The 27,936-nt window shown below is 39.6% G+C and overlaps 1 protein-coding gene across 3 annotated transcripts; it reads right to left on the minus strand.

Annotated features, from left to right (window-relative positions):
• On the minus strand, positions 1-27,742 carry RSPH3 (radial spoke head 3). Of its 3 annotated transcripts, XR_004029405.1 has the most exons (9): positions 26,791-27,742; positions 21,202-21,289; positions 13,602-13,743; positions 10,805-10,950; positions 9,629-9,832; positions 7,906-8,068; positions 5,401-5,487; positions 4,620-4,985; positions 1-4,285 (listed from the first exon to the last, which is right to left on the minus strand). XR_004029405.1 is itself a non-coding variant. In XM_003271750.4 (8 exons), exons 1-8 carry the CDS (start codon positions 27,330-27,332, stop codon positions 4,675-4,677), a joined length of 1,683 nt encoding a protein of 560 aa, XP_003271798.1. In that variant the 5' UTR covers positions 27,333-27,552; the 3' UTR covers positions 1-4,674. The 3 variants fall into 3 exon arrangements, 2 of the variants coding, with proteins under 2 accessions (XP_003271798.1, XP_003271799.1); XM_003271750.4 differs by having other exon boundaries at positions 1-4,985; positions 26,791-27,552; XM_003271751.4 differs by lacking the exons at positions 10,805-10,950; positions 13,602-13,743 and having other exon boundaries at positions 1-4,985; positions 26,791-27,537.
• Between the last annotated feature and the right edge of the window lie 194 nt (positions 27,743-27,936).

Consider the following 27,936-nt stretch of genomic DNA (forward strand, 5'->3'; position numbering starts at 1 on the left):
TCATCTAAATGATCAGTTTATTAAATTTTAGTAATGTAAGTTGAGATCATGAAACATACAATCTAATTCAAAAGAAGAATCATAGGTACCAATTCAACACCATTAGCACTACTTTCACAATAGTGACACCCCACTTATAACACTCTTTTTTGGGTCTCTGACTGTGAACAAGATTGGGGAACATTGGTTCAGGTTAGGCCTAGGCATTAGGGTTAAGAAATAACAGATGCTAATTAGTTAGTGGGGAAGTGAAGCTCATGTTTAGGCCTTTTCATAATGCCTTTGTGCTACATAAATTAAATGAAGTAAACAGCCATGGCTATTGAACGATAGAATACATAAAAATATGTTTTGTGATTCACCTATAAACAAAAGAGTAAAGCAGAATGTGTCAAATTTTCCAAAGCAGGTAAAGCATAGAAAAATCCTAGCTGATATAGTTATGTTTTAACAACATAAAATGAAATGTTTCTAGGATAGAATAAATTGGTACCATTAACATTTGGATGGTTATGGTACCATAACATTTTGATATAATATGCAAAATGCTGCTTCACCAACTATGACTGCCATTATAACTTTTAATGGAATTATAAGCTCCAAATACTTTCTTCTGCAGTTTCCCACCCTTTCATATGTTTTTAAAATGAAACACTAGACTGATAAATCAGTTCTTTTTCCTAATTTAAAAGAAAAAAGCTTTGAGAAAGGCAAACACCCTTCTCCATGGTGAAGACTACATGCTTGCGTGTGAGGACTCAAGCCCAGTGGTCTGGCTTTGAGTCTGCTTCCAAACTCCACCTTATGTTGCTCAGAGTGACTTTGCAGATCACGCTCATAGCCCTCAGATGGCTTAAATGTAATGATGCCTATGCTAGAGAAAATTACATTCTATCTCTCTGATCTATTTTAATGATATGGGAATTTATGTCAAGAATGACAATTTCTTTTTCTTTTTTTTTTTTTTTTTTCCAGACGGAGTCTTGCTCTGTCACCGGGCTGGAGTGCAGTGGCGCGACCTCCTGGGTTCAAGTGATTCTCATGCCTCAGCCTCCCGAGTAGCTGGGATTATAGGCACGCGTCACCATACCCAGCTAATTTTTGTATTTTTAGTAGAGATGGGGTTTCACCATGTTGGCCAGGATGGCCTCGATCTCCTGACCTCGTGATCTGCCCGCCTTGGCCTCCCAAAGTGCCGGGATTATAGGCGTAAGCCACCACACCCGGCCAGGAATGACAATTTCAATATATTTACTATCTGTTCTTCATTTTATTATTATTTAGCTTCTGTTAGCTCAATGTTAGCTGAAACATCAGAAAGAAATAAAACTTATGAGAAGGGTATTAGCAAATGTGTGAAAAAGTCAAGTACTTAAAAAGTACTCCAAAAAGTATTTGGAGCTTATAATTCCTTTAGAAGTCATACTGAGGGTCATAGTTGGGGAAGTAGCATTTTGCATATTACATCAAAATGTTATGATGGTCCCATAACCATCTGAATGTTAATAGTACCCATTTTCTTCTATGCTGCAAGAGTTTTATGTTCCCAAACTATTTGCAAAAGTTGCTTACAGTTATGAAAAGTCCTCTAGACATATGGAACCTAAGAATGCTATCTTGTAATTTCCCATAAAATCCTTCAGGTACTTGAAGAAATTCTTCATAAACGTTGTTTCCATTTAACATTCTTCTCTCCAGATAACATATAATGTGTTACCTCTAAGCTTTCTCACAGCGACAATGCCCTAACCTCTCAATTATTTTGGTTTCTCTCTGGGATGGACTAGGATTGCAATTAAGCTTAATCAGTTCAGTGTGGAGTTTATAGATATCTGCTTCTTTCAATAAATTGAATTAATTTATGGATTTATAGAGCATAGGTCTGGCATCTGCAAAGTGTTTAACGGACTGGATCATTCTAAAGGAGAATTAGAAGATTATGAAAGATAATCAACCTCAAATCAATTTTAAGGTCTTTTTTTTTTTCTTTTTGAGAAGGAGTCTTGCTCTGTCTTCCAGGCTGGAGTGCAGTGGCGTGATCTCGGCTCACTGCAACCTCCACCTCCCGTGTTCAAGCGATTCTCCTGCCTCGGCCTCCTGAGTAGCTGGGATTACAGGCGCCCGCCACTACGCCTGGCTAATTTTTGTATTTTTAGTAGAGACGGGGTTTCACCATGTTGGCCAGGATGGTCTTGATCTCCTGACCTTGTGATCCGCCTGCCTCAGCTTCCCAAAGTGCTGGGATTACAGGTGCAAGCCACCGTGCCTGGTCCAATTTTAAGGCTTCTAAAAACTAGTTGTAGATATTTTAAAATTGGTAATGACAATAATAATCAGCAATAGCCCTAATTAAAAATTTTTGGTCATCTTGCCAAAATTAATAACTTATAAATGTTAGGATGATCATAAAGACTGTTTAACAAGATGGAACCAGCCCCATGATGGATAACAGGTGTGATTCTAATTTTTTAAATGCTATTAGTGCAATAATTTATTGTAAATTATTCTTTGTACCTCACAGAAACAGCAAGTTATTAGAAGAAAGTATACCAGATTAGAAGTAAGGAGATTTGGATTCCAGCTTTAGTCCTATTCCCTACTAGGCTTGTCACCTATTGCAAATCACTTTAAATCCCTGAGCTTTGGTTTCTTTATTTACATCATTTACTTCATTTAGCTCCATTGCTAGGCTGTAAAAAACATGTAGTATTCGTGACTGTTCACCGCTGTATCTGCAGCCTCATTCCCAAGGCAGTGCAGGCACTCAGCTAATGTTTGCTGGCTGACCGAATTAAGGATTAGAAACTAAAAAAATACAAATATTGTCATGCATGCTTCAGAAGGTTGCCATAAGGCCTAAGTGTTATAGTGAAATACTACATGGGAAAATGGGTGCATTCTTTTAAAATTTTTAAAATGTGGATACATTCTTGGTACCTAACTTAAAAGAAATTAAGGTAAATGGGTTAATAATTACAAGTTATTTTAAATCACTATGTTTATATATGTATAAATATTTTGAGAAAAACAGACTCAGCCAGGTGTGGTGGCTCATGCCTTTAGTCCTAGCACTTTGGGAGGCCAAGGTGGGCAGATCACTTGAGCCCAGGAGTTGGAGACCAGCCTGGGTGACACAGCAAGAGCCCATCTCTACAAAAAAATACAGTAACTAGCCAGACGTGGTGATGCACACCTGTATTCCCAGCTACTTGGAAGGCTGAGGTGAGAAGATCACCTGAGCCTGGGAGGTCAAGGCTACAGTGAGCTGTGATGGTGCTGCTGCACTCCAGCCTGGGTGTCAGAGTGAGACCTTGTCTCAAAAAAAAAAGTAAAAATAAGTAAAAAGAAAAATAGGCTCTATCTATCTAAAGGCTCTGAAGACTTCAGTTATTGCTTACAATTAGCAAGGCTTTAGAGAGAAAATAATCTGTGATTTTAATACTGCAGGTAAATTCTCTAACACATTCAGATTAAAAAGTCAAATGTCAATTCCCTATGCTACAGCACAGTCATAATATGTAATACCTTAACCATATTTTAAGAAGAGATTGATGCCACTAACCTTGAAAGATCTAAGACATTCTCTTAAGTGAAAAATAAAATATGCAAATAATGTTTATATTTATATAAAGAAAATCAAGCTATATATTTCTAGATTTTCAAATACATTTGTATAGGAATACCTCAAAAAAGGCCTAGATGGCTCATACCTAACTGATAACAGTGATCTACCTTTGAGGAGGGGAGTGAGACTATATGAGGGCAAACAGGGACTTTTGCTTTATTGGCATTGCCTGAAACTTTTTCATAGTAGGAATGTGAAAAAATAGATGAGAGCATATTACTAATCCAGTGAATTCCTTAAGCCTTACTTGAATATTGAAGATGGTCCTTGCAGGAAGGGAGCACTGTGGCTTTCAGTAGCACAACGTTTAGGCATTCTCTTTCTTTTTTTTTCTTTTGTTTTTTGAGACGGAGTTCCACTCTTGTTGCCCAGGCTGGAGTACAATGGTGCAAACTTGGCCCACCGCAACCTCTGCCCCAGGTTCAAGCGATTCTCCTGCCTCAGCCTCCCAAGGAGCTAGGATTACAGGCATGCGCCACCACGCCTGGCTAATTTTGTATTTTTAGCAGAGATGGGGGTTTCTCCTTGTTGGTCAGGCTGGTCTCAAACTCCCGACCTCAGGTGATCTGCCAGCCTCGGCTTCCCAAAGTGCTGGGATTACAGGTGTGAGCCACCACGCCTGGCTAGGCATTCACTCTTACAGTAGGTGAAATAGTTTTCCTATAGAGAAGAAAAGCTAAATGGCTGACAGCACTAATATTGAACATTAACTATCATACTTACTAAAAAAAACCCGCAAAATTAGAAGGACTAAGAAAAATATATTTGCTGGTTACGTATAATGGTAATAGAAAGCTAGTAATTAAACATAATTCTCATTAGAATTACAATACAGCCTTTGAATAGTCTATTAAACAAATGAATTCAATTTAAGTTTCATTTTCAAATTAGTTTTATTTTATCACATTTGATTGGCCCAGTCCATTACACAAAAAGACATACTGACTAAATACAACATAATTTCTATAACCTGAGGGGACTCGCGCATCATTACCTGATTGCTTGCTGACTTGGCTGTTGATTGGTTTCATGACTTCGAAGCTTCCCTCCTATGACAATTCTTCCTCCCCTAAGGACTTCCTCATTGCTGTTTCTTCATCCTGCCCTAAGAGCTCTCTCTCTTCCATAAACTTCCTTTCCTGGGATGACCTTCTGTCATATGTTGTTCTTTGTAGGTAGTCTCCATCTAAAAGCAGCTTCTGTGTCTGTGACATGCTCTGCTCCGGGAATTCAGAGGCCTCCAGTGACTCTGTCATTGCTCCAGGACCACCAGGCTCATCCTTGGGTTCTGCAGACTGATGTGTGTCTTCCCCATGCTCATACATATGCAGTCTCTTTTCAACCACCTCACGGATCAACACTGAAAAGTTAAATGTCCAGACATCACTATGATTTTCATATTATGGTTTATTTCAGGAGTTATAATGCTGACTTATAGATGATTACAAAACCTTCACGAAGCCTCATCTCTTTCCTATGTCATAACCTTTTTTGGAAGTCAGCATACTTAACTTCACACTTAATGCATTAAATATAAAATATATTCTGTTTTAACAGAGTATCATTTATAAAGTAATGACAGAAGATATTAGTAGATAGCAAATTATAGAAGAGCCAAAAATAATATTGAGGGTACAAATTTGCATTTTTATTAATACAATTGATATACTAAAAGTTTAAGTATTAGAACTGTAAAATTAATCTTTCTTTAAATTATTCAATTTATTCTTTCTACCAAAAATTTTAGAGATGGATTTTTGGATAAAATAACTTACTGTCAAGCACTGTTCTTCCCACCATGCTATATTCCATGGTTTTTTCAACTTCATTCATTAGCCATGGAAGAAATCCTAACTCAATATCTGTAATAAAAGAATTCATTGATTTTCATGTATTATCAGAGGAATAATGTGCTTTTCTCTTAATGAAACAGACTCATCAACATTGGTTTCTTAATATAAAATGTTAAGTAGACTCATACAGCATAACTTTTGCCATATTCCTTATATATGTTCTGGTTAGTTTCCTTTCTATTGCATAAGTGATTTTTTTTTTTTTTTTTTGAGACAGAGTCTCAGTCTGTCACCCAGGCTGGAGTGCAGTGGCGTGATCTCTGCTCACTGCAACCTCCACTTCCTGGGTTCAAGTGATTCTCCTGCCTCAGCCTTCTGAGTAGCTGGGACGACAGCTGCACACCACCACATCTGGCTAATTTTTGTATTTTTAGTAGAGATGGGGTTTCACCATGTTGGCCAGGATGGTCTCAATCTCCTGACATCGTGATTCACCCGCCTCGGCCTCCCAAAGTGCTGGGATTATAGGTGTGAGCCACTGCGCCCGACCCAATATTTTAAGAACTATGAAGCCTTCCTTGGAGTCAAGGCATTTGGAGTTTCCTTCATAGGTGCAATCTGAGATGGATCACGGAGGCAGGGGGAGGATGTGGGTTTGGGAGAACTCCAATCCAAATGCAATGCAAATCTGGGATTGAGCAATGCCAGTAAAAGAAAGTCTCCACCTGAAGCCCAGGGCCTAATGGAAGGAAGCTGATCAGACTCAGAGAATGCAGGTGAGAGGGCATTTGAGGAGGCAGCCATCTAGAAATAGGTCAGAAACTAGGTGTTTCCATCAGTATTAAGTTTGTTCAAACTGAAATCTACTGTGTAAGCATTTTAAAAATATGGTCTATTACCATATACATTTTAAAGTTTCAAAACAACATTTTTTGGGGGCAGGCATCTAATTTTATTTTTCAATAGGATGAAATGGAGAGTGTGATAGAATGTTATATTCACTACTATAAATAATTTTAATCTCAGGTATGAATTTCATTTGCAAGCTTTTAAATGATCTATAACTTACTTTTTTGGTAATCTGTGATAGAAAGAAGGCTACTGATCTCTCTGGCTAACAGTTAGAGTCCAAGCTAGAGCCCAGGACAGCAGGATGATAGCTGAGAATGAACATTGGACCTGGAGTCTGAGTTCCAAGTCAGTTTGAAGCCTAATATTTCCACTGCCTGAGGATTTGGGAGCAAGGCATTTAACTTCTCTGAGCTTCAGTTTCTATTTCTGAAAAAATGGGAATTCTATCTGACCTGTCTATCCTACAGGGTTATTGGGAGTATCAAATGATATCGCCTATGAAAAATACTATGTATATTAATAATATGTCTGTGATCTGACATCTTTGTATTGAACTGAATATGTAATCAGTGAAAATTAACATTACTAACATGTGTCCCAAGATACTACTGGCCAACAAAATAGGACCTATACACCAAGCACGGTGGATGTAAGTGCTTTTCACTCTGAGGAAGGTGGGTGGTGGAGAGGACATACAACTCTTCATTTCCACTGGCTGAGCAGCTAGAAACGTGGGCTTTGAGGGGATACAGACAGACAGCTATCAGGCTACGGGCTCCCTAGTGGCAGAGATCAGGGATCCTTCTTTTTCTCCAATACCAAACACTGCCTAGAACAGGGTAAGCGCCTAACTAAATGAATAAATGACCTTGATACCTGCCCTCAAAGGGTTTTTGATTTGAATAAGTCAGCTGAGAAAAAGTTAATAACAACTACTTATGCATACACAGGACTTTATAGTTTACAGTGTCATATATTTCATGACTTAACTCCTAAATAATCCTCATTTCAGGCTGGGCACGGTGGCTCACGCCTCTAATCTCAGCCCTTTGGGAAGCCAAGGCAGGCGGATCACTTGAGGTCAGGACCAGCCTGGCCAACATGGCGAAACCCCGTCTCTACTAAAAAATACAAAAATTAGCTGGGTGTGGTAGCAGGTGCCTGTAATCTCAGCCACTCGGAAGGCCGAGGCAGGGAGAATTGCTTGAACCCGGGAGGCAGAGGTTGCAGTGAGCCAAGATTGCGCCACTGCACTCCATCCCGGGCAAAAGAATGAGACTCTGTATCAAAAAAAAAAAAAAAAAAAAAATCCTCATTTCACACATGAAGAAACTGGAGGTCATCAAGCTAGCTAATGATAAAGCTGCAACCCAAACTCAAGTTTTCAATACCAAGTCCATATTTCTTTCTACTATACAAATGTTGTTTCTCAATAAACAAACACTAATATCCTTAAATCAAGATCTTTAAAATACACATCTCATTAAAACTGTACTTACTTTAAACAACTAAAATTGACTTTGTGTCAGAAATAGAAAGATTCCAATTCAAAATAAAAATGGACATAAGATAAATTTGCACCATTAAGAGGATGCTTATTACAACAAAATTAATCTAACAAAAATATCTACAAACCTCTTTCAATGGGATCATAAAAGTAGCCACTATCCCTGAGGCTGCCAAAAACAGACGGGAGAAGGTCAGCCAGGTAACGCTGTGCAAATGCTCGGGCGGCGACTTTTTGTGATGTCTCGTTGTGCTTGTGCACTATTTCCCACTGCTGTTTCTTACGCCGTTCCTGCCAAGAATGACATAGGGGGGTGGTTATTTAGCTCTTATGCCCTCCCCAAGTACCGAATCTAGTCAAGTTAATAAGTACAAGAATCCAGACTTATCAAAAAATGGACAGCGAGGTGTCTATCTATTAAAGGTTCATATTTTTCATCAAAACTTTAATGAATTTCAACAGCTAGTGGGTACTGAATTCAGGAAGTTATAAAAGATGAAATTTAAGGTAAAACATCTCACTACTGAATTCAAGTAAAATAATTTCAAGACATACATGCTTGACAGTATAGACGGTAGCAAAAAGATAATCACCATTATATGTATTTTAAATTAATATTATCATGAAATATTACTGGTAAGAAAAATTACCAGTGGGCCAATGAATGAGTTCATTTGTAATAATTCCCTGAATTTTGTAAAGCTGAATGGTTCTGAAGATCATGAAAGCCTCTTATTTTTTGTTGTTGCTTCCTTTAGACCATGTAATATTTATAAAGCTGATGAATCCTGTTCTCTACTCTCATGTGGAAGTGGGAGCATTAATATATTTTCTAATTAAATCTATTTTCAAATTTTAAACAAATATAAATCTAGGTGATTCTTGTATCCAGTTTTCCATAATATATTTCCAAATAGTAAATAAACAAGTATTTTTTGATAAAGATTTCACGACTCATTTCAACAAAGTTTATTTTGCCACAGTTTTTTTATATATATAAATTTGCACAATCCTTATTGTAAGCCCTATGCTCTTTACACAACTAAGTATTCATCTTAGAATTAAAGTCCATTTGATAGGTATTGAGTAGGATTTCCCAACAATTACGCTATTTTTCATAGTATAGTAAGTTAGGCCCCTTGGGAATTTTTTCTTAACTGTTTCAGGTATTAAGATACTACTTTATAATTTGTTCATCAGTATACAACAAAGGCTGACAGTTATTGCCAAAACCAAAAAGACTATCTTTTCTAGTGCTTCCTAACTGTAGGCTACTGGCACATTTAAAAAAACTGGATTGTAAACCTTTCCTTACTGAAGATTCTAAAAATCTAGAATCTGAAAAATATTCTATGAGAACCCAAACAGGTCTAGTGTGTCACTAAGGGTATAAAGAAGGGCCTGGTCACCGAGAAAAAGAATCAGAACTCTATCCAGATCCCCTGCTTTTTACCCACAGTCTCTCTCCAATACATTCACTTTTTCCTTCCTTCCATCTTTCTGCCACTGACTTATGGCAAACCAACATACGTCTTTCTTTCTTTAGGACTCCTGATATTTAAGAGAGTCTTACAACTGGCACATATGTAACTTAGGAACTTTCATTTCATTTAGAAACTTTTGGAAACTCAATTTAGGTGTATTTATGTAAGCTGGAGTTTAAAAGATGTAATTCTGTCCATGAAAGATCTAAGATCTATAGGAGAGACCTGAGCAAAAATACTATACATCTTTTTCTAATATATTCCCAAAGATCTTTAGTCTTATGATATATCATCACATGTAATTTTGAACATAATATGCTAACTAGCCAAAAGACTGCCTAAGAAAGAAAAATATAATTATATATACTTTTTCTTCTCGGTGTCGCCTCTCTTGCTCTTCAAGTCGTTGAACTTCAGCACGTTCACTATTCTGTAGTTCTTCATACTCACGCTGACTGGCCCGCAGGTTAGCCAGCTCTTCTTCTTCCATTACTTCCAGAAGAGACTGCTCAATTGTCTTCCCCACCAAAACTTCTAACACTGGTTTAACTTCAAGATCAAAGTCAAAGAGCTTAAACATACAAAATAAAGCAAACTTAAAATTTTAATTATGAATCGGATGCTCAACAAAAATATAATGAATAGCAATAACAAGATATTATTTACTAAGTGTCTCCTGTGTGCCAGACACTGTGCCAGTGCTTTATTCATGGTTTCTAATCCTCAAAATGAACAACATTTTGTTTACAGGTAAAAATCTGTTAAGTCAAAGTTATGAAAAAAACCTATGCATTCATCAAAATGAACCCTGACACTGAAGAGAAATATCTTTGTCTGTCTTATTGTTTGCCTTTTGTTTGATTTTTATTTATTTTTAAATAACAGTTTGATGAATGAAGGAACAAGAATAATAGATATTTTGGTGATTCATTGCTAGGATTTATAGGCAAATATAACTTTCAGGTAGCTTCTGAAGATTTATTTTATTTCCCAATTTCAATGACAGTTCTTTCAAGTTCCCATAAGTGTTAAAACTCACTTAGGTCATTATGAACATAATCATTGCCTTCTTTTCTTCAATTTCATAAAGAGGCCTATTTATGCATTCCGCACTGATAGAAAAATGTAATTATTAAAAAAAATTTTTTTAAATGAGAGAGTACCTTTACAAAAGTTATATAATCCAAAAGCAACTAATTGTGGAATCTTTGATATCAGGGATATTATTTTTCCTCATTTAGTACAAATCTATCTTATATATATATACATTAAGCAAGCATATAAACAAACAAAAATCAAATGTGGAAATATTCTAAAAATATTTCAAATGATTTTATTTTTAATCAGCAAAGAAATCAGAACATGGTATTTTAAAACATTTCTGAGTACTATATGATAAAACCATTATAGATAATATCTGGAAAGAAATCCAAGAAGTAGAATCAGATTGTGAAGTGGTTCTTGCTCATATTAAGCTTTATCTACACCTAACTTTACGTCACTTATAAAGATTATAGAGGGAAGCCCATAGGATGTACTGTACCTCTCCTTCTAGTATTTGAGTGGCCACATCTTTGCCAGTTTTGGCAGGAATAAAGAGTGGTGTTGGTGGTCTGTCCAAAAATGCATCTGTTTGGCATTCCATATCAACTTCTATTAGGCGATCAGCAATTTCTTCAAGGTATAATTCTAAGAAGAATATCATATACATTGAGTTTAAAATTCTGGTCTAAGTCCGGGCATGGTAGTTCATGCCCATAATCTCAGCACTTTGGGAGGCCGAGGAGGGTGCATTACTTGAGGCCAGGAGTTTGAGACCAGCCTGGCCAACATGGTGAAACCCCATCTCTACAAAAAATACAAAAATTAGCTGGGTGTGGTGGTGTGTGCCTGTGGTCCCAGCCACTCAGGAGGCTGAGGTGGGAGAATTGCTTGAACCTGGGAGGTGGAGGTTGTAGTGAGCCAAGATCGTGTGACTGTACTACAGCCTGGGCAACATAGTGAGACTCTGTCTCAAAAAAAAAAAAATTCTGGTCTATTTCAAGCATACATGCGTATTTGAAATTTTAGCTCCTTCAAAACATATTTAAATGAATCAGAAAATAAGTATTAGAATGAAAGTGCTCAGATGTGGGGCTTACCTCACATACTGAACTAAGAGTTTTTAAATATTTGGAAGACCATAGATAGAATTAGGCTAGAACATTTACTGAATGTCTAGAAAGCACTGAGCTTTGTATCTGATAAATGGAGCTAAAGAAGAACATGAGACTGTAGATGTGTATAAGATGTAGAGTACAACAGTGGATTAAAAGTCAAATATAGATATACATATACAGAGAGATATATATATGTATATATATCTATAGATATAGATATCTATACACATATATATATCTATCGATAGATATAGATATCTATCGATAGATATCTATACACATATATATCTATCGATAGATAGCTATACACATATATATCTATCGATAGATAGCTATACACATATATACATATGTGTTTATATACATATGTATATATATCTGAGTCCTAAGATAGTAAACATATACAGATTTGAAAATTCCTGGATATTTAAAAAAAATCATGTACCAAGTCACCAGGTTATTTGATGTTCCCGCTACATTACAGATTATAAACAGATGTATGAAAACAAATTTCATGTTAGGAGTAATTTATATGAGGCAGGGGTAATGTGGTATCAAGCAAAGAACATGAGCACTAGAGTCAGATGTTGGGCACAGGACTTGGCCAAGTCATGTCCTCTCTGGGCCTCAGTTTCTTCATCTGTAAAATGGGCTATAACTACCTGTCACACAGAATCTTTGTAGTAATGAAGGAAATACACAGATAAAGGACCTGGTTCAGTCTCTGAGGAAATATCCAAAAAAAGCTGGCTGCTATTATATCACTTAATATTCTGATGGTATGAAGAAACATGAAAACTTATCTCTTTGGCTAATGACAGCCATACACTCATTCTATACTTGGCCTAAAGGCAGGGGTTAAAGCATGGAATGGTCCCTTTTGCCTTTACCACGCAGAAATAATCCTGATGGATCCACTCATCATCTTGGAAGGGTACAAAGTGAACCTTAAGTAGTGACAGTGGTCCAAGGAAAACACCAAGCACTGTCTGATGACCAAGATTCTGTCAACAACACAGCTAGACCCCATAGGACCAGGTAAGCCTCTACAGCTGAGCACAGCGAGACAAGTATGCAAATCCTGGCACCTGCCTCAGGGGTGCCTGTGTGGCCCTGGGGAATGTGCACAGCGACAGAACCAGAGGACAGAAGAGGCTGGTGTGAGAAGCAGATGACTCAGATGGGAGTGGGTTTACTTCTCTCAAAAGACAAACAAAATGACAAAATAGAACTATATTGCTCTCCTTTCCTGTAAGTCCTAATGAAAAGAACTGTGATTCATGTTGGGCTATGAGAAAGAATCCCAGTTTGAGAACAGAATATGTGAAAAGGGCTAAGAGAGAATCTGGTCACAAAATTATTTATTTATTTGTTGCCCAGGCTGAGTGCAGTGGTGTGATCATAGCTTACTGCAGCCTTGAAATCCTGGGCACATATGATCCTTCTGCCTTAGCCTACTGAGTAGTTGGAATTACAGGTGTGCACCACCATGCTCAACCAATTTTAAAATTTTTTTTGTAGAGATGGGGTCTTTGGTCTCTAACTCCTCAGCTCAAGTGATCCTTCTGCCTTGCCTCCCAAAGTGTTGGGATTACAGATGTGAGCCATTGTGCTTGGCCAACATTCTTTTTTTTTTTTTTTTAAACCCCATCCCACACTTCCAGCCATATCTACTATGATAGTAGTATATAGTCTATGTATTTCTTTCTTTCTCTCTCTTTTTTTTTTTTTTTTAAGATGGACTTTTGCTCATCGCCCAGCCTGGAGTGCAATGGTGTGATCTCGGCTTACTGCAACCTCCGCCTCCCAGGTTCAAGTGATTCTCCTGCCTCAGCCTCCTGAGTAGCTGGGATTACAGGTGACCACCACCATGCCCAGCTAATTTCTGTATTTTTTAGTAGAGACCGGGTATTTCACCACATTGGCCAGGCTGGTCTTGACCTCCTGACCTCAGGGATCTGCCCGCCTCAGCCTCCCCAGGTGCTGAGATTACAGGCGTGAGCCAGCATACCCAGCCTAGTCTATGTATTTCTTTAATAAATGAACTTCCCTACCATGTGGTCGGGGAAGCATCAGATAGCACAAGAGAGGCATAAATAATACAAAGGCCAAATAAAAATGAACTGACATAGATAACTGAGTAAACCACGAGGACACAATGCCGAGGGCACAGTCACACACCTGTTTGCACATCGACATGCTTTCTGCCTTCCACAGGTTCAGGTGTTTGTGGTCTGAGCTGCTCTTGGGCTTGTTTTCTGGCAAGAGCCCTCTTCTTAGCCTCCCGTTGTCTCTGAAGCTCTAGAGAATCAGGCTGTCTGAGCTAACAGGGATAGAAAATATTTCTAGAATTTAGAAAATATTTATTAAAGCATACAGGAACTGCCATTCCAAAAGCAATTCCTGAGTAGTATAAACGCATTTGTCATAATGTTTCCTGATTATCAGTAACTTCATTAAAATTGTATTGGTACTTTGTCAGATAATTACAAAGATGTTTGACAAAGCATAAAAGTAACTTCAAAGTATGGCTGTTAACTGGAATATATGGGTGCACAATCCTATCTATATATTTACAAAAATAATAAAAACATTTCCTTTTTAATTTATTCATTGACCTGCTGATCATTCAGGAGCATGCTGTTTAATTTCTATGTATTTTTGTAGCTTCCAAGATTCCTCTTATTATTGATTTCTAGTTTTACTTCATTGTGGTCAGCAAAGATATTCGATATGATTTCTACTTTTTTGAATTTGTTCAGACATGTTTTGTGGCCTAAGACATGGTCTATTCTGAAGAATGATCCATGTGATGAAGAAAAAAAATGTGTACTCTGCAGAAGATGGATAAAATGTTCTATAAATATCAGTTAGTCCTAATAGGTCTAGTGTGAAGTTTAACACCAATTTTCTTTTGTTTCTTTCTTTTTCTTTTTTCCCTGATTTTCCGTTTGGATTATCTATTCATTACTGAGAATGGGTTGTTAAAGTCTCCTAATATTATTGTGGTCTATCTCTCCCTTTAGATCTATTCATGTTTGCTTTATATAGTTGGGAGCTCTGGTGTTGGGTGCATGGATATCTATCATTGTTACATCCTCCGGCTGAACTGATCACTTTATTATTACGGAGTGACCATGTTTCTTTTTACAGTCTTTGATTTGTGGTTTATCTGATGTAAGTATACTCATGCTCTTTTTTGGTTTCTAGTTGCATGGAAAGTCTTTTTCCATCCATTTACTTTCAGTCTATGTGTGTCTCTGTAGGTGAAGAAGTGGGTTTCTTCTAGGAGCATATAGTTGGGTCTCGTTTCTTTATCCAATCAGCTATTCTATGCCTTTTAATTGGAGAACCGAGTCCTCTTACATTCAGTGTTATTATTGATAAAGCAAGGACTTACTACTACCATTCTGTTGCTTATTTTCTGGTTGTTTTGTATCTCCTTCCTTCTTCATTGTCTTTCTTTGTGTTAAGTGACTTTATCTGGTAGCATATTTTAGTTTGTTGCTTTTAATTTTTGGTGAATCTATTACAGATTTTTGCATTGTGGTTACCATGAGGCTTACAAAAAACATAGGTATAACAAGTTGTTTGCAGAGATGACAACTTATCTTAGATCACAAAGAACAGAAGCAAAGAAAAAAAGAAAAAAAATTCTACACTTTAACTCCATCCCCCCACATACTAACTTTTAGTTGTCTCATTGCACATATTTTTATATTACCTACCTCTTAACAGGTTGCTGCAGCTATTACTGTTTTTGATAGTTGTCTTTTGGGCCTCAGTAGAATTATGAGTGGATTGCATACCACAGTCACAGTATGAGAGTATTCTAGGTTTGTCTATGTACTTAATTTAACCAGTAAGTTTCATACCTTCAAATGTTTTATTTTGGCACATTAGTGTTTTTTTTGTTGTTGTTGTTGTTCAGGCTGAAGAATTCCCTTCAACATTTCTTGTAAGATGGGTGTGGTGGTGCTGAATTTGCTCAGCTTTTATTTGTCTAGGAAAGACTATCTCTCCTTCATATTTGAGGGATAACTTTGTGGATACAATATTCTTGGATGATTTTTTTCTTTCAGCACTTTGAAAATGTCACCCCAGTCCCTCCTGGTTATCTCACTCCCTCCTGGCCCGTACAGTTTCCATTGAGAAGTCTGCTGCCAGATGGATTGGAGCTCTTTCCTGTATGTTATTTGCTTCTTTTCTCTTGCTGCTTTTGGGATTCTTTTTTTGTCCTTGACCTTTGAGAGCTTGATTATTCTATGGGGTATTATTTGGGGTGAATCTGTTTGGTATTCTCTGACCTTCCTGTACCTGGATATCTATCTCTTTCTCAAGTTTTGGAAAGTTTTCTGTTAGTATTTCTTAAAACAAGCTTCCCACTCCTTGCTCTTGCTCAATTCCCTCTTGAACACAAGTAATTCTTAGCTTTGATCTTTTGGGGTAATTTTCTGTATCTTGTAAGCAGTCTTTGTTTCTTCTCATTCTTTTTTCTCCTCAGACTGTGTATTTTCAAATAGTCTGTCTTTGTCTTCATGTTCACTGATTCTTTCCTGTTTGATTCATTCTGTTGTTGAAAGCCTCTAATAAATTTTTCAGTTCAACAAATGTATTACTCAGCTCCAAGATTTCTGCTTGATTTTTAAAAATTATTTCAATCTCTTTGTTAAATTTCTCTAACAAATTCCTAAATTGCTTTTCTGTGTTATATTAGACATCACTGAATTTCCTTAAGACTGCTATTTTGAATTTTTGGTCAGAGAGCTCACATCCTGCCATCTCATTAGGGTCAGTTACTGATTCCTTGCTTTGTCCCTTTAGGTAGGTCATGGTTCCCTGTTTGCTGTTGTTTGATGTGGATGTATGTCTATGTCTCTGCACTGAGGGATTATTTAGTCCAGTCTAATCTGTCTGGCTTGTTTTGCTTTTTATTGGATATATTTTCTTAGAGATCTTTTTTTTTTTTTTCCTTTTTTGAGACAGAGTCTTGCTCTGTCACCCTGGCTGGAGTGCAGTGGTGTGATCTTGGCTCACTGCAACCTCTGCCTCCTGGGTTCAAGCGATTCTCCTGACTCAGCCCCTCAAGTAGCTGGGATTACAGGTGCCCGCCACCATGCCTGGCTAATTTTTGTATTTTTAGTAGACATGGGGTTTCATCATATTGGTCAGGCTGGTCTCGAACTAATGACCTCAAGTGATCTGCCTGCCTCGGCCTCCCAAAGTGCTGGGATTACAGGTATGAGACACTGTGCCCCACCAGAGATCCTTTATCACCAGATTGCTGCCTCCTTTTTGGCTCTAGGTGGTGCCTTAAGGCCAGGTTCACCTGGCTCTAGTAAATGATCAGAGCACTGCCCATCCTGAATCAGGGAGGTCCTAAAGGGGATACAATGGTAGTGTGACTGGCTAGGGGTTTGTGCCCAGGGGACCCATACAATGTTATCTCCTACAGTGTGGTGCTGCTGAACAGTCACTCTGATTTGGTGTTTCTTTTGGTTGAGTTATACAGAAGAGTGTCCAGGGCTGGGGATGGTAGTCTCACCTCCCCATTTTGTTTTTGGCTGTACTCAGGGGTATTTCTCTCTTCAGGAACTCATGATGCTTCTTGTGGGTTGAATTTCCTGCCAGGAAACCCAACATGGTAGGGAAACTAGTAGTCCACCTTGATCTTTTTCCAGTGCAGAAATCACAAGTCAGAGATAAATCCCTGTGATGGTTAATACTGAGTGTCAACTTGATTGGATTGAAGGATACCAAGTACTGATCCTGGGTGTGTCTCAGGGTGTTGCCAAAAGAGACTATCATCTGAGTCAGTAGGCTGGGAAAGGCAGACCCACCCTTAATCTGGGTAGGCACAATCTAATCAGCTGCCAGAGTGGCTAGAATATAAGCAGGCAGAAAAATGTGAAAAGAGAGACTGGCCTAGCCTCCCAGTCTACAACTTTCTCCTGTGCTGGATGCTTTCTGCCCTTGAACATTGAACTCCAAGTTCTTCAGTTTTGGAACCTGGACTGGCTCTCCTTGCTCCTCAGCCTGCAGATGGCCTATTGTGGGACCTTGGGATTGTGTGACTTAATACTTAATAAACTCTCCTTTATATATATATATATATATTCCATTAGTTCTGTCCCTCTAGAGAACCCTAAATCAATCCTCCACATCCTTAGTGCCAGGCAGACTAGAAGGAGAGATACTGTAGACATGAACGTCTGACTCTCCTACCATCTCCTTGAAGCTTTTTCACTTTTCTGTAGCCCTGGGAACTGCTTCCTCCTTCTACTTGAGCTCTAGAATATTGCTGATGGTAATCTTGGCACTGTACATTTGTTCTTGATTTTCTTTTGCAGGGGGAGTGAAGCCAGCCTGCTTCTATGCTGCCATTTTGGAACTCCTGAAAAATATTTTCACTGGATTAGAATTAGAGATTGATAGTTCTTTCCTTTAAGGACTTGAAAAATATTGTGCCACTTTCTTGTCTCCATGTTTTAGGTAAGAAATCCACTGCCATTTAAATCATTGTTCTCCTTTAGCTAACGTGTAATTTCTTTCTGGCTGATTTCAAGATGTTTTGTTTTTAATTTTCAAAAGTTTGATCTTGATTTGTCTTGGGTAGATTTCTTTGGGTTTATCCTCTTGGAGGGTCACTTGGCTTCTTGGATCTGTAGGCCTTTTGCCAAATTTGTGGAATTTTCAAGCACAATTTCTTCAAATATTTTTCCATCTCATAGTTTTCCTCCTCTCCTTCTAGGATTCCAACAACATGAATGTAAATCTTTGTGATTGTTCTTCGGCTCTCTCAGCCTTTTTTTTTTTTTTTTTTTTTTTGTCTATTTTCTCTCTGTTCAGCTAGATAACTTCCACTCTTCATTGATTTTTCTTCAAGTTCACTGATTGTTTCCTATGTCATTTCCAATGTACTACTGAGTCCATCCAGTGAGTTTTTTTATTTTAGTTATTGTATTTTTCAGTTCTATAAGTTTCCATTTGGTTTACTTTTATATCTTGTATTTCTTTGCTAAGATTTTTTTTTTATTTGTTTCAAGAGTGTCTATAATTGTTCACTTTTCATTGAAACATTTTTGATTGTTGCTTTAAAATCCTTGTCAGGTAATTCCCACATCTGAGTCATCTTGGTTTGGTCATTTCTTGATTGTCTTTTCTCATGCAAGTTGTGACTGTCCTGATTCTTGTATGATGAATGATTTTTGTTTGTATCCTGGCTATTTTGGGTATTATATTTTAAGACTTTGGATCCTATTTAATTTTTCAGTAGGAAATCACCCTTTTTGTTTTAGTGCACAAGCCTGAGTGGGGTTGGAAGTTCAACTTCCTGCTGGGCCCCGCTGACACCACCTCAACAAAAGCAGAGGGTCAACTTGTACCAACACATTGCTGCCAGGTGGGGGTGGTAGTTCAGCTCCTTTCTAGGCTCTGTCAACACTGGTGGTGGTGTCAGGGGAGTGCAGCATTGACTAGCACTGCCTCATACCACCTTGTTACTGCCAGATAGGACTGCAATTCAGCTACCCACTGGGTTTGCTGGCACCACCCCAGAAAGAGTGGGGCACTGACTTGTGCCATCTCCTACTACCTCACTGGTACTGGGTGAAGGTGAAAGTTCAGCTTCCTGCTCCACCCTTGTTGACACCACCTCCGTGGGAGAAGCAGGGAACCCCTGGAGGTTTTAATGCAGGAGATCCAGGATAGGGTTGAAGCGTATATACATACATACATATATATATATATATATATATATATATGCTTAGTAAGTTAACCATTGCTTCAGACTAATAGATGTTCCCCAACTTATGTGGTTTATGATTTTTCAGCTTTTTGATGATACAAAAGTATCCACAGAAAATGTATTTTGAATGCTCATACAACCATTCTATTTTTCACTTTAATATTTCATAAACTATATGAGATATTCAGTACTTTATTATAAAATAGGCTTTGTGTTAGATGATTTTTCCCAACTGTAGGCTAATGTAAGTGTTCTGAGCACTTTTTTTTTTGGAGACAGGGTCTTGTTCTGGGAACATACCTTAGGTGGGTTCTTCACATCCCTCATTTGACATTCAACAACATTCTCTCTAATGTGGATTTGAGATTTATTCATCTTTAACTTCTTTTTAATCATGTATTTCTTGATACTCCCTGCCTCAGACTCTGATTCAGGCACACTGAGCTTCCCTCAATTCCTTAACATTCTAGGTTGTATTTTTGTTTTTGTTTTTTTGAGACAGGGTTTCCCTCTGTCACCCAGGCTGGAGTGCAGTGGTGTGATCACAGCTCACTGCAGCCTTGTCCTCCTGGGTTCAACCAATCCTTCTGCCTCAACCTCCCAAGTAGCTGGGACTACAGGGGCGTGCCACCATGCCCAGCTAATTTTTGAGTTTTTTTTTTTTTTTTTTTTTTAAGAGACAGGGTTTCCCCACATTGCCCAGGCTGGTCTCAAGCTCCTGGGCTCAAGTGATCCACCGACCTTGGCCTCCCAAACTGCTAGGATTACAGGCGTGAGCCACCACGCCTGGCCTCTGAGCATACTTAAGGTAGGCAATGTTATGCTATGGTGTTTGGCAGGTTTGGTGTTTTAAATCCATTTTCAATGTTCAGTGGGTTTATTGGGGCATAACCTCATCATAAGTAGAGGAGCATCTCTATCACCGTCTTGTATTAGGCACTTATATGTCATATACTGTTTATGGATTCACCTGTATTTCATTTCTGTGCCAAGAACTCACCACCCTTAATATCATACCATGTCTTACTCATCTTTGTATCCTAGGTACCCAGAACAGGACCTAAAACTCAATAAATATTTGTTGAGTGAATTAAAGAAGCAGAATTCAGACTTTTTGATTAAATAATGATAATTATATTAGAGTATGAGATAATCTAAACAAATCTAGATGCAATAGACAAGTGCCACTCAAAATGTGGGCCTCTGGCTAGTGTCTATAATCTATTTGAACTGGTCTGTAACAATTTAAGTATAGAAATTGAGAGTAAAAGTTTAGAAATGTTTAGAATGGCAGAGTTCTGTTGAATCTAATGAAAAATTGGGGCTTTTTTTTTTTTTTTTGAGATGGAGTCTCGCTCTATCGCCAGGCTGGAGTGCAGTGGCGCGATCTCGGCTCACTGCAACTTCCGCCTCCCGGGTTCAAGCAATTCTCCTGCCTCAGCCTCCCGAGTAGCTGGGACTACAGGCGAGCGCCACTACGCCCACCTAATTTTTGTACTTTTAGTAGAGATGGGGTTTCACCATGTTGGCCAGAATGGTCTCGATCTCCTGACCTCGTGATCCGCCCGCCTTGGCCTCCCAAAGTGCTGGGATTACAGGCGTGAGCCACCGCGCCCGGCCAATTGGGGCTTTTTTTTTTTCTTAGCTAATTCTTTTTTCGTGGTAAAATACACATAATGTAAAATTTATCACCTTAACCATTTTTAAGTATAAAATTCAGTGGTATTAATTACATTCACATTGTTCTATCACTATCACCATCCTCTATCTCTGGAACTCTTTTCACCTTGCAAAACTGAAACTCTACACTCATTAAACAATAGCTCCCTCCCTGGCCCCCTCATCCCTCAGCTCCTGGAAACTGTCACTGCGCTTCTATTTGTATGTCTTTTTAAAAATTTCACTTTTATAGTAATTCATCTTTATTTTATGAATGTTTTAGTCTGCAATGGATTAGAAATTAACACAAAGAAACTGATCCTTCCCCATAGATAATGTGAGAACACGGTGTTAGACTATTCAAACTGAACTTACCAGTGGCCCTGTCTGGAGTGCATAAGTGTTGCCTCGAATTACCCTTCTGTCATACATTATGTTTCCATAACGCATAGGTTCTTCATCTCTGTAAAACAGATAATTCTGTATAACCACTTTAATAGAGTATTGGTATCTATGAAGTAACTCATTTTCAATAGGATTTAGACTAAAATCAATATATTTTAAGAAAATAAATTTCTGTTTTAGTGTGGTCCATAAAATAAGGAGGTAAATGGATACAATTTATGTAATGCTTACTATATGCCAGGTCCTTCATGTACATTATTTTATTTATTATTCACAATAAGTTGCAAATTGGGAATTATGATTCCTTTTTCAGAAGGGGAAACAGACTCAGGAATCTGCCCAAGGTCACCTTGCTAGTAAGTGGCAGGGCTAGATTTAGGTTGTAAATCTGTATGACTTTAGTAAATATGAAAATGGCCCATTTGAAAAGGGGCCTTCTTTAAAGTACTGAAAAAAGCTTGATTCAAAGATTGAAAAGTTACACTAATAAAAAAATGAAGCTTAAAAATTAAGTCAATTTTCTCATTGTTCTTTAAACCCAAATATATTTTTTAAAGTTATTGTTTAAAATGTTAATAAAATTTTCCAGCCTGGCCAACATGGTGAAACGCTGTCTCTACTAAAAATATAAAATTAGCCAGGCCTGGTGGCCCACACCTGTAATTCCAGCTGCTCCGGAGCCTGAGGCATGAGAATGGTTTGAGCCCAGGAGGCAGAGGTTGCCATGAGCTGAGATCGGGCTACTGAACTCCAGCCTAGGAGACAGAGAGAGACTTTGTCTCAAAAAAAAAAAAAAAAAATCAATAAATATAAATAAATAAATAAAATAAAATATTAATTTCAGGCATCAGAATGATTGCTAGTAAAAAATACAAAAACACAGTTGATATTTTCATTCTAAGTTATTTAAATTACATATTGCTTATAGCTAAGACACTAAACATTGCCCTACACCAAGAACAGTACTCTATGGGAAATGATTCTGAGTGGGGTATAAGTTGCTTTTTTTTATCATATATTGAAGCCACTATTGAACATTCTAACATGTTTCATTGCTTGTATTAATTGATCTCTGGGCAGTGGTAAGCCCAGCTGGCCACTCCTTCACTGAAGCATTCTCTTTCCTAGGCCTCTGTGTTACCACCATCATCTTGATTGTTTTTCTGCTACTTCTCTTACACCTTTTTCTTAGCCTTTGTTTGCAGTTCCTCCCATACTGGAGGATTTCCTCTGGGCTCAGCCTTCTCTTGTCCTTAGTTGACCTCATCCATTTTCAAGACTTCAATTATAATCCATATACCTAAAACTCTCAATTTTTATTTTTAGCCGAGAACTCTTCTCTCAACTCTAGGCATATCCAGTTGCCCAATGACATCTCACTATGCTATCTGGAAGGCAACCTCAAAATTGAACTAATTATCACTCTCCCATTCCAACTCACTACTTCTTCAGTGTTTCCTATTTCATTAAATGGTACTACTAACCATGTAGTTGGCTTAAAATAACACATTTATTCTCAGAATTCTGCAGTTTAGATGTTCAAAATGGGTGTCAACAGGGCTGCACTCCTCCTGGAGGTCCTGGGGAGAATGTTTCTTTGCCTTTTCCAGCCTCTAGAGACTGCCCTCATTCCCTGGCTTGTGGTCGCTTTTCAGTCAGCATTTGTGTGATTCTGACCTTTGCTTCTAATGACACATCCCCTTCTATGACTCAGACTCCTGTGCCTTCTTCTTTCACTTTGTTTTTATTTTATTTTTTTTGAGACGGAGTCTCGCTCTGTCACCCAGGCTGAACTGCAGAGGCGCAATCTCGGCTCACTGCAAGCTCCGCCTCCTGGGTTCACGCCATTCTCCTGCCTCAGCCTCCCGAGTAGCTGGTACTACAGGCGCCCGCCATCACGCCCGGCTCATTTTTTTTTTTTTTTTTTTGTATTTTTTTAGTAGAGACGGGGGTTTCACCGTGTTAGCCAGGATGGTCTCGATCTCCTGACCTTGTGATCCACCCACCTTGGCCTCCCAAGGTGCTGGGATTACAGGCGTGAGCCACTGCGCCTGTCCTTCTTCTTTCACTTTTAAGGCCTCATTGTGATTCTACTGGGCCCACCTGGATAAGCCAGGCTAATTTCCCATCTCAAGATCTCCCATCTCAAGATCCTTAATATAATCACATCTCAAAGTCCCTTTTACCACATAACATGTTCACAAGTTCTGGGGACTAGGAAGAGGACATCTTTGGGAAATCATTATTCTGCCCACTACAATGATTTTAAACCTTATTTGATCTGAGTAAAAACAAAAAAAAAGGTATGTTCTAAGGTTTTAATTCATTTGCATTAAAAATGTTATTTTATTAGAAGAGTTATATATCCTTTACCAACGGATTTCTAAAATGAGGATGTCATTATCACAATTGTCATTCGACACATGCCTAAAGGTGAATTTAATGGCATTTATGATCACCCAACTACCAAGAAATACATAAAAGATGTATTACATTCTTTTGTTTGTAAATGAGAAGGCTAGTATTCAAATGTTCTCTTTCAGCTTTATAATCCTATGAAAAGGTGGAAGTTCTTGAATCACATTACACTTGTGTTAAATTTCTAGACCCTTTCAAAGGAAAAATCAGATACTCCCATTTCTGTATTTGTGAAACTGACTTCTCATACCTAAGTAAAACTTCACAGCTTTCCAATTAAGTTTCATTTTTTGGTTTCAGCCCAGTTACATATACCCAATCAAGGTAATTTGGAACCTTGACTCCCTTCAGTCATAAGTTAGTTATCCATTCCAGCCATGTGTCATCTGAAAAACTGAAGATTTATCCAGTTCAACATAAAATTTTGAACAGGAAAGAACTAAACGACATTCTAGGATAGAGACAGATTGACACAAAAGCATACTCTTTTTGGATATGGTCATTTAGTTACTCAGCAGCAAGTACTAAAAGTACTGCTGTGGTTTGGATGTGGTTTGTCGTCCCCACTAAAACTCACATGGAAATTTAATTTCCAATATGGCAGTGTTGGGAAGTGGGGCCTAGTGGGAGGTGTTTGGAACATGGGTCGATCCCTCGTGAATGGCTTGGCACCAGTTTTCGCAGTAGTGAGGGAACTCTTACTCTCAAGAGACTGGATTAAGTTCTCACAGGACTAGTTCCACAGAGAGCAAGTTGTTACAAAATGAGGTACTTCCTCCTGTTTGGCCACTTCCCACGTATCTGCTTCCCCTTTGACCTTCTCCATCGTGTTATGATACAACAAGAAAAGCCCTCACTAGAAGGCAGGCAGATGCCAGCACCATACTCTTGTACTTCTCAGTCTGCAGAGCTGTGAGCTAAATATATCTCTTTATAGACTATCCAGTTTCAGATACTCTGTCAGAGCAACATAAAATGGATTAAGACAAGTACTCTCCTGAACACTTTGTTTTTTTTTTTTTTTTGAGACAAGAGTTTCGCTTTGTCACCCAGGCTGGAGTGCAGTGGCGTGATCTTGGCTCACTGCAACCTCTGCCTTCCGGGTTAAGTGATCCTCCTGCCTCAGCCTCCCAAGTACCTGGGATTACAGGCACCTGCCACCATGCCAGGCTACTCTCCTGAACACTTAAAAAATATTTCATTCATAAGGATATCAGAGGAGAACATTATCCTTATCCATAAGCAAATTATGGATAAAATCTCAGTATTTTATCCATTAGGATATCAATGATTATGATTTGTAAGATACTACTTCCTCAAAATTGAGATTTTTCTGTCTTGTGCATTACTCAGATATATTAATCAATTAATCAACAGATTACTTCAATATACTAATCAACTATCAAAAAAGTTGTTCCTAATGAACCACCATTGATTCTTGTTTCTAATCTGTTGGTCTGATTGGATAGTAATGATTTGTAAGCAATCACTTAAAGGCACCAGAAAGTGTTTTTGGAAGGATTAGAAAATTTTAAAATTGAATCCTTTTCTAACATAAATGATCACTCTTCAAATTTAAATTTTCTATTTTAGTTTTCTCACAGTGATGACATCTCTTATAAAAAAAGAATTTGTTAGAACAAGATAATTATGAATTTAGAAAGAGCGTTTGAAATAAGCATCAATAATTACATTGTTGATGTTCAGTCATCAATTCGACAATTCGTATTAAGTGCTTACTATGTACCAGGCATTGTACTAGGTGAACAAAAGATGCAAAAGTTCCTGCATCCATGGAGCCTGCATTCCTGTAAAGTTCTGCTGAATTCAATATTTGAGGCTTATGGAAAGAACTTTAGAGAATCGTTTAACTTTAAGAGAACTTTAAGAGCTTATTTTTTTTTGCCGGGTGTGGTGGCTCAGGCCTGTAATCCCAGCATTTTGGGAGGCCGAGGCGGGCGGATCACGAGGTCAGGAGATCGAGACTATCCTGGCTAACACGGTGAAACCCTGTCTCTACTAAAAAAATACAAAAAAAAAAAAAAAAAAAAAGAGCCGGGCGTGGTGGCGGGCGCCTGTAGTCCCAGCTACTTGGGAGGCTGAGGCAGGAGAATGGCATGAACCCAGGAGGCGGAGCTTGCAGTGAGCCGAGATCACTGCACTCCAGCCTGGGCGACAGAGTGAGATTCTGTCTCAAAAAAAAAAAAAAAGCTTATGTTTTTTTTTTTTTTTTCTTTCCTATGTATGTTTGAATATTTGCCACTGTTCATCGATGTAAAAACACAATTTGCCGTCCGGGCGCAGTGGCTCACGCTTGTAATCCCAGCACTTTGGGAGGCCGAGGTGGGCGGATCACTTGAGGCCAAGAGTTTGAGACCAGCCTGGCCAACGTAGCAAAACCCTGTCTCTACTAAAAATACAAAGATTAGCCGGGCGTGGTGGAGGGCGCCTGTAGTCCTAGCTACTTGGGAGGCTGAGGCAGGAGAATCGTTTGATCGGGGAGGGGGGAGGAGGGGTGAGGAGGTTGCAGTGAGCGGAGATTGCGTCATTGCAGCCCAGCCTGGGCGACAAGAGCGAAACTCCGTCTCAAAACAACAACAGCAACCACCACCACCACCACCACAAAAAACCAATCTGTGGTCCTGCGTGGAAGAATAATCTTACTGCAGCTCAAAGCCTGCCGAAGAGATTTACTCGGCTCCATTTTGGATATGCTACTGTTGGATATCTTTGCCCCGCAGTTTCCTCATCTGCATAACGGAGTTATAAAACCAACTTGACAGCACTGTGGATTAACTAAGAAAACGTATTTGAATGCCCCCGGTAAGGTGCTCAGCACGTAGCTGGCCCTCAATACACACTGGTACAATTCAAACTTTGTGAAATGAGCCGATTCGTGTACATGTTAAGGACCACGGCAGCAACTCAGTATCACTAAAAGTTAACTGATGCCCAACCCATGCCCCTTCCTGCTTCACTCCTCCACATCACGGGAGATTCCTTAGGGCAGAACTTTTATTTCGGCAGAGTGCAGCCAAGGGAAGACAGCATAAGCAGCTTTTGCCAGGGCGAAGGGGCCAGACCCCGGCCCGGGGATGGGGTGCAAGTATAGACCACACAGGGGCTGGCTTGGTCACTCACGGATGCGTCAGGCTGTCCCGGTAACGGCTGCGCTGGCAGGGCAGTGCTCGGGGCCGGCTGGTGTAGGTGTAGGTGCTCGGGGCCCGAGAGGTGCGATCAGTCAGGGCCGAGGCCATGTCCGGGGGCTGACTGCCTCGCTTTCGGTGGAGCTTGGCTTTGAAGCAGGTGGGCGCTAAGGTGTTGTGGGACCCGGAGAGATGTAAGTAGTGCCAAGGGCAAGGATTCCGCGACGCGAGGAGAGGCGACAACAAGGGAGGCGGGCGGGACGGGAGGTTACCAGCACAGGAGGTGGGAGCTATACTGGGCTCGCTCCCAGCACCACAGAGACCAGCAGCGGCGGCCGCATCGGTTGCCCAGCAACCCACGGTTCTGTCTGGGGGCGGGAACTCCGAGCAGTTCCGGTCCGCGGGTTTCCGGGGAAGGACTGCGGCGCAAGGAACTTCCGGCTCTTGACTCCGCCCAGTCGCGCCACCCGGGTACGTACGCCTGCGCTTTGCGAGGTTCCTGGGTAGGGAGACGGCCTTGGCTGGCTTGACCGTCATCCTTGAGGCCTGCGGGGCAACGGTGGCTGTCTTCGGCCCGGCTTTGGAAAGTGGCTTTGCAGGGCTGGTGTTGGCGCCATTCTCGCAGGCCCACGTACTCCTGCTCTTCCAGGGTGTCCTCGGCTGTTTCTCCTGCCGCGGCGCAGCAGCGCTCCCAGGCTGCCCCCGCGATGACACGCCCCTGGCAGCCAGGCTCCCAGCTCTGTTACGTGCCAGGGCGGGGAAGAGCTTCCTGGTGTCTCCCGGCACCTGCCCTTCTCCCGCCCCAGGGGCGGGCTGCCGCCGCCCTCTGCAGCTGAGTCCGTGCAGTTCCTCACCTGCCTTCTCTGCTCACCGTTGTGTGCTAGCAATCGGAGGACACTTGGCACCTGGAGCGACAAGGGCCTCCCCCACAGATACCTCATTTTGGGAAAGAAGTGAGCAATTTATTGAGTCTTAAAAAATATAAAGGCATAGTTCCCCTTACTCTATCAGGCTCCCAGCTCTAAAGAATATATCTAGTATCGCGGGGTGGGGCTGCGCTTAAAAACGCAGACGCTTTGGTTTTAGTACCAGCAACGTTAAAAATCTTGTATCTTGTATGAGTGAATGTGTATCCCTTGTG

This window comes from Nomascus leucogenys, chromosome 3 (genome assembly GCF_006542625.1).
Source record: "Nomascus leucogenys isolate Asia chromosome 3, Asia_NLE_v1, whole genome shotgun sequence".
Lineage (NCBI taxonomy): Eukaryota > Metazoa > Chordata > Mammalia > Primates > Hylobatidae > Nomascus > Nomascus leucogenys.

Excerpts from the sequence above, each read along its gene's own strand:
- RSPH3 (XM_003271750.4), bottom strand. The coding sequence starts at position 27,332 with ATGACGGTCAAGCCAGCCAAGGCCGTCTCCCTACCCAGGAACCTCGCA. Across the intron at positions 13,744-21,201 it reads CACTCCAGACAGGGCCACTG|CTCAGACAGCCTGATTCTCT; the intron begins GTAAGTTCAGTT and ends TATCCCTGTTAG. Across the intron at positions 5,488-7,905 it reads TTATGATCCCATTGAAAGAG|ATATTGAGTTAGGATTTCTT; the intron begins GTTTGTAGATAT and ends CTTTTATTACAG.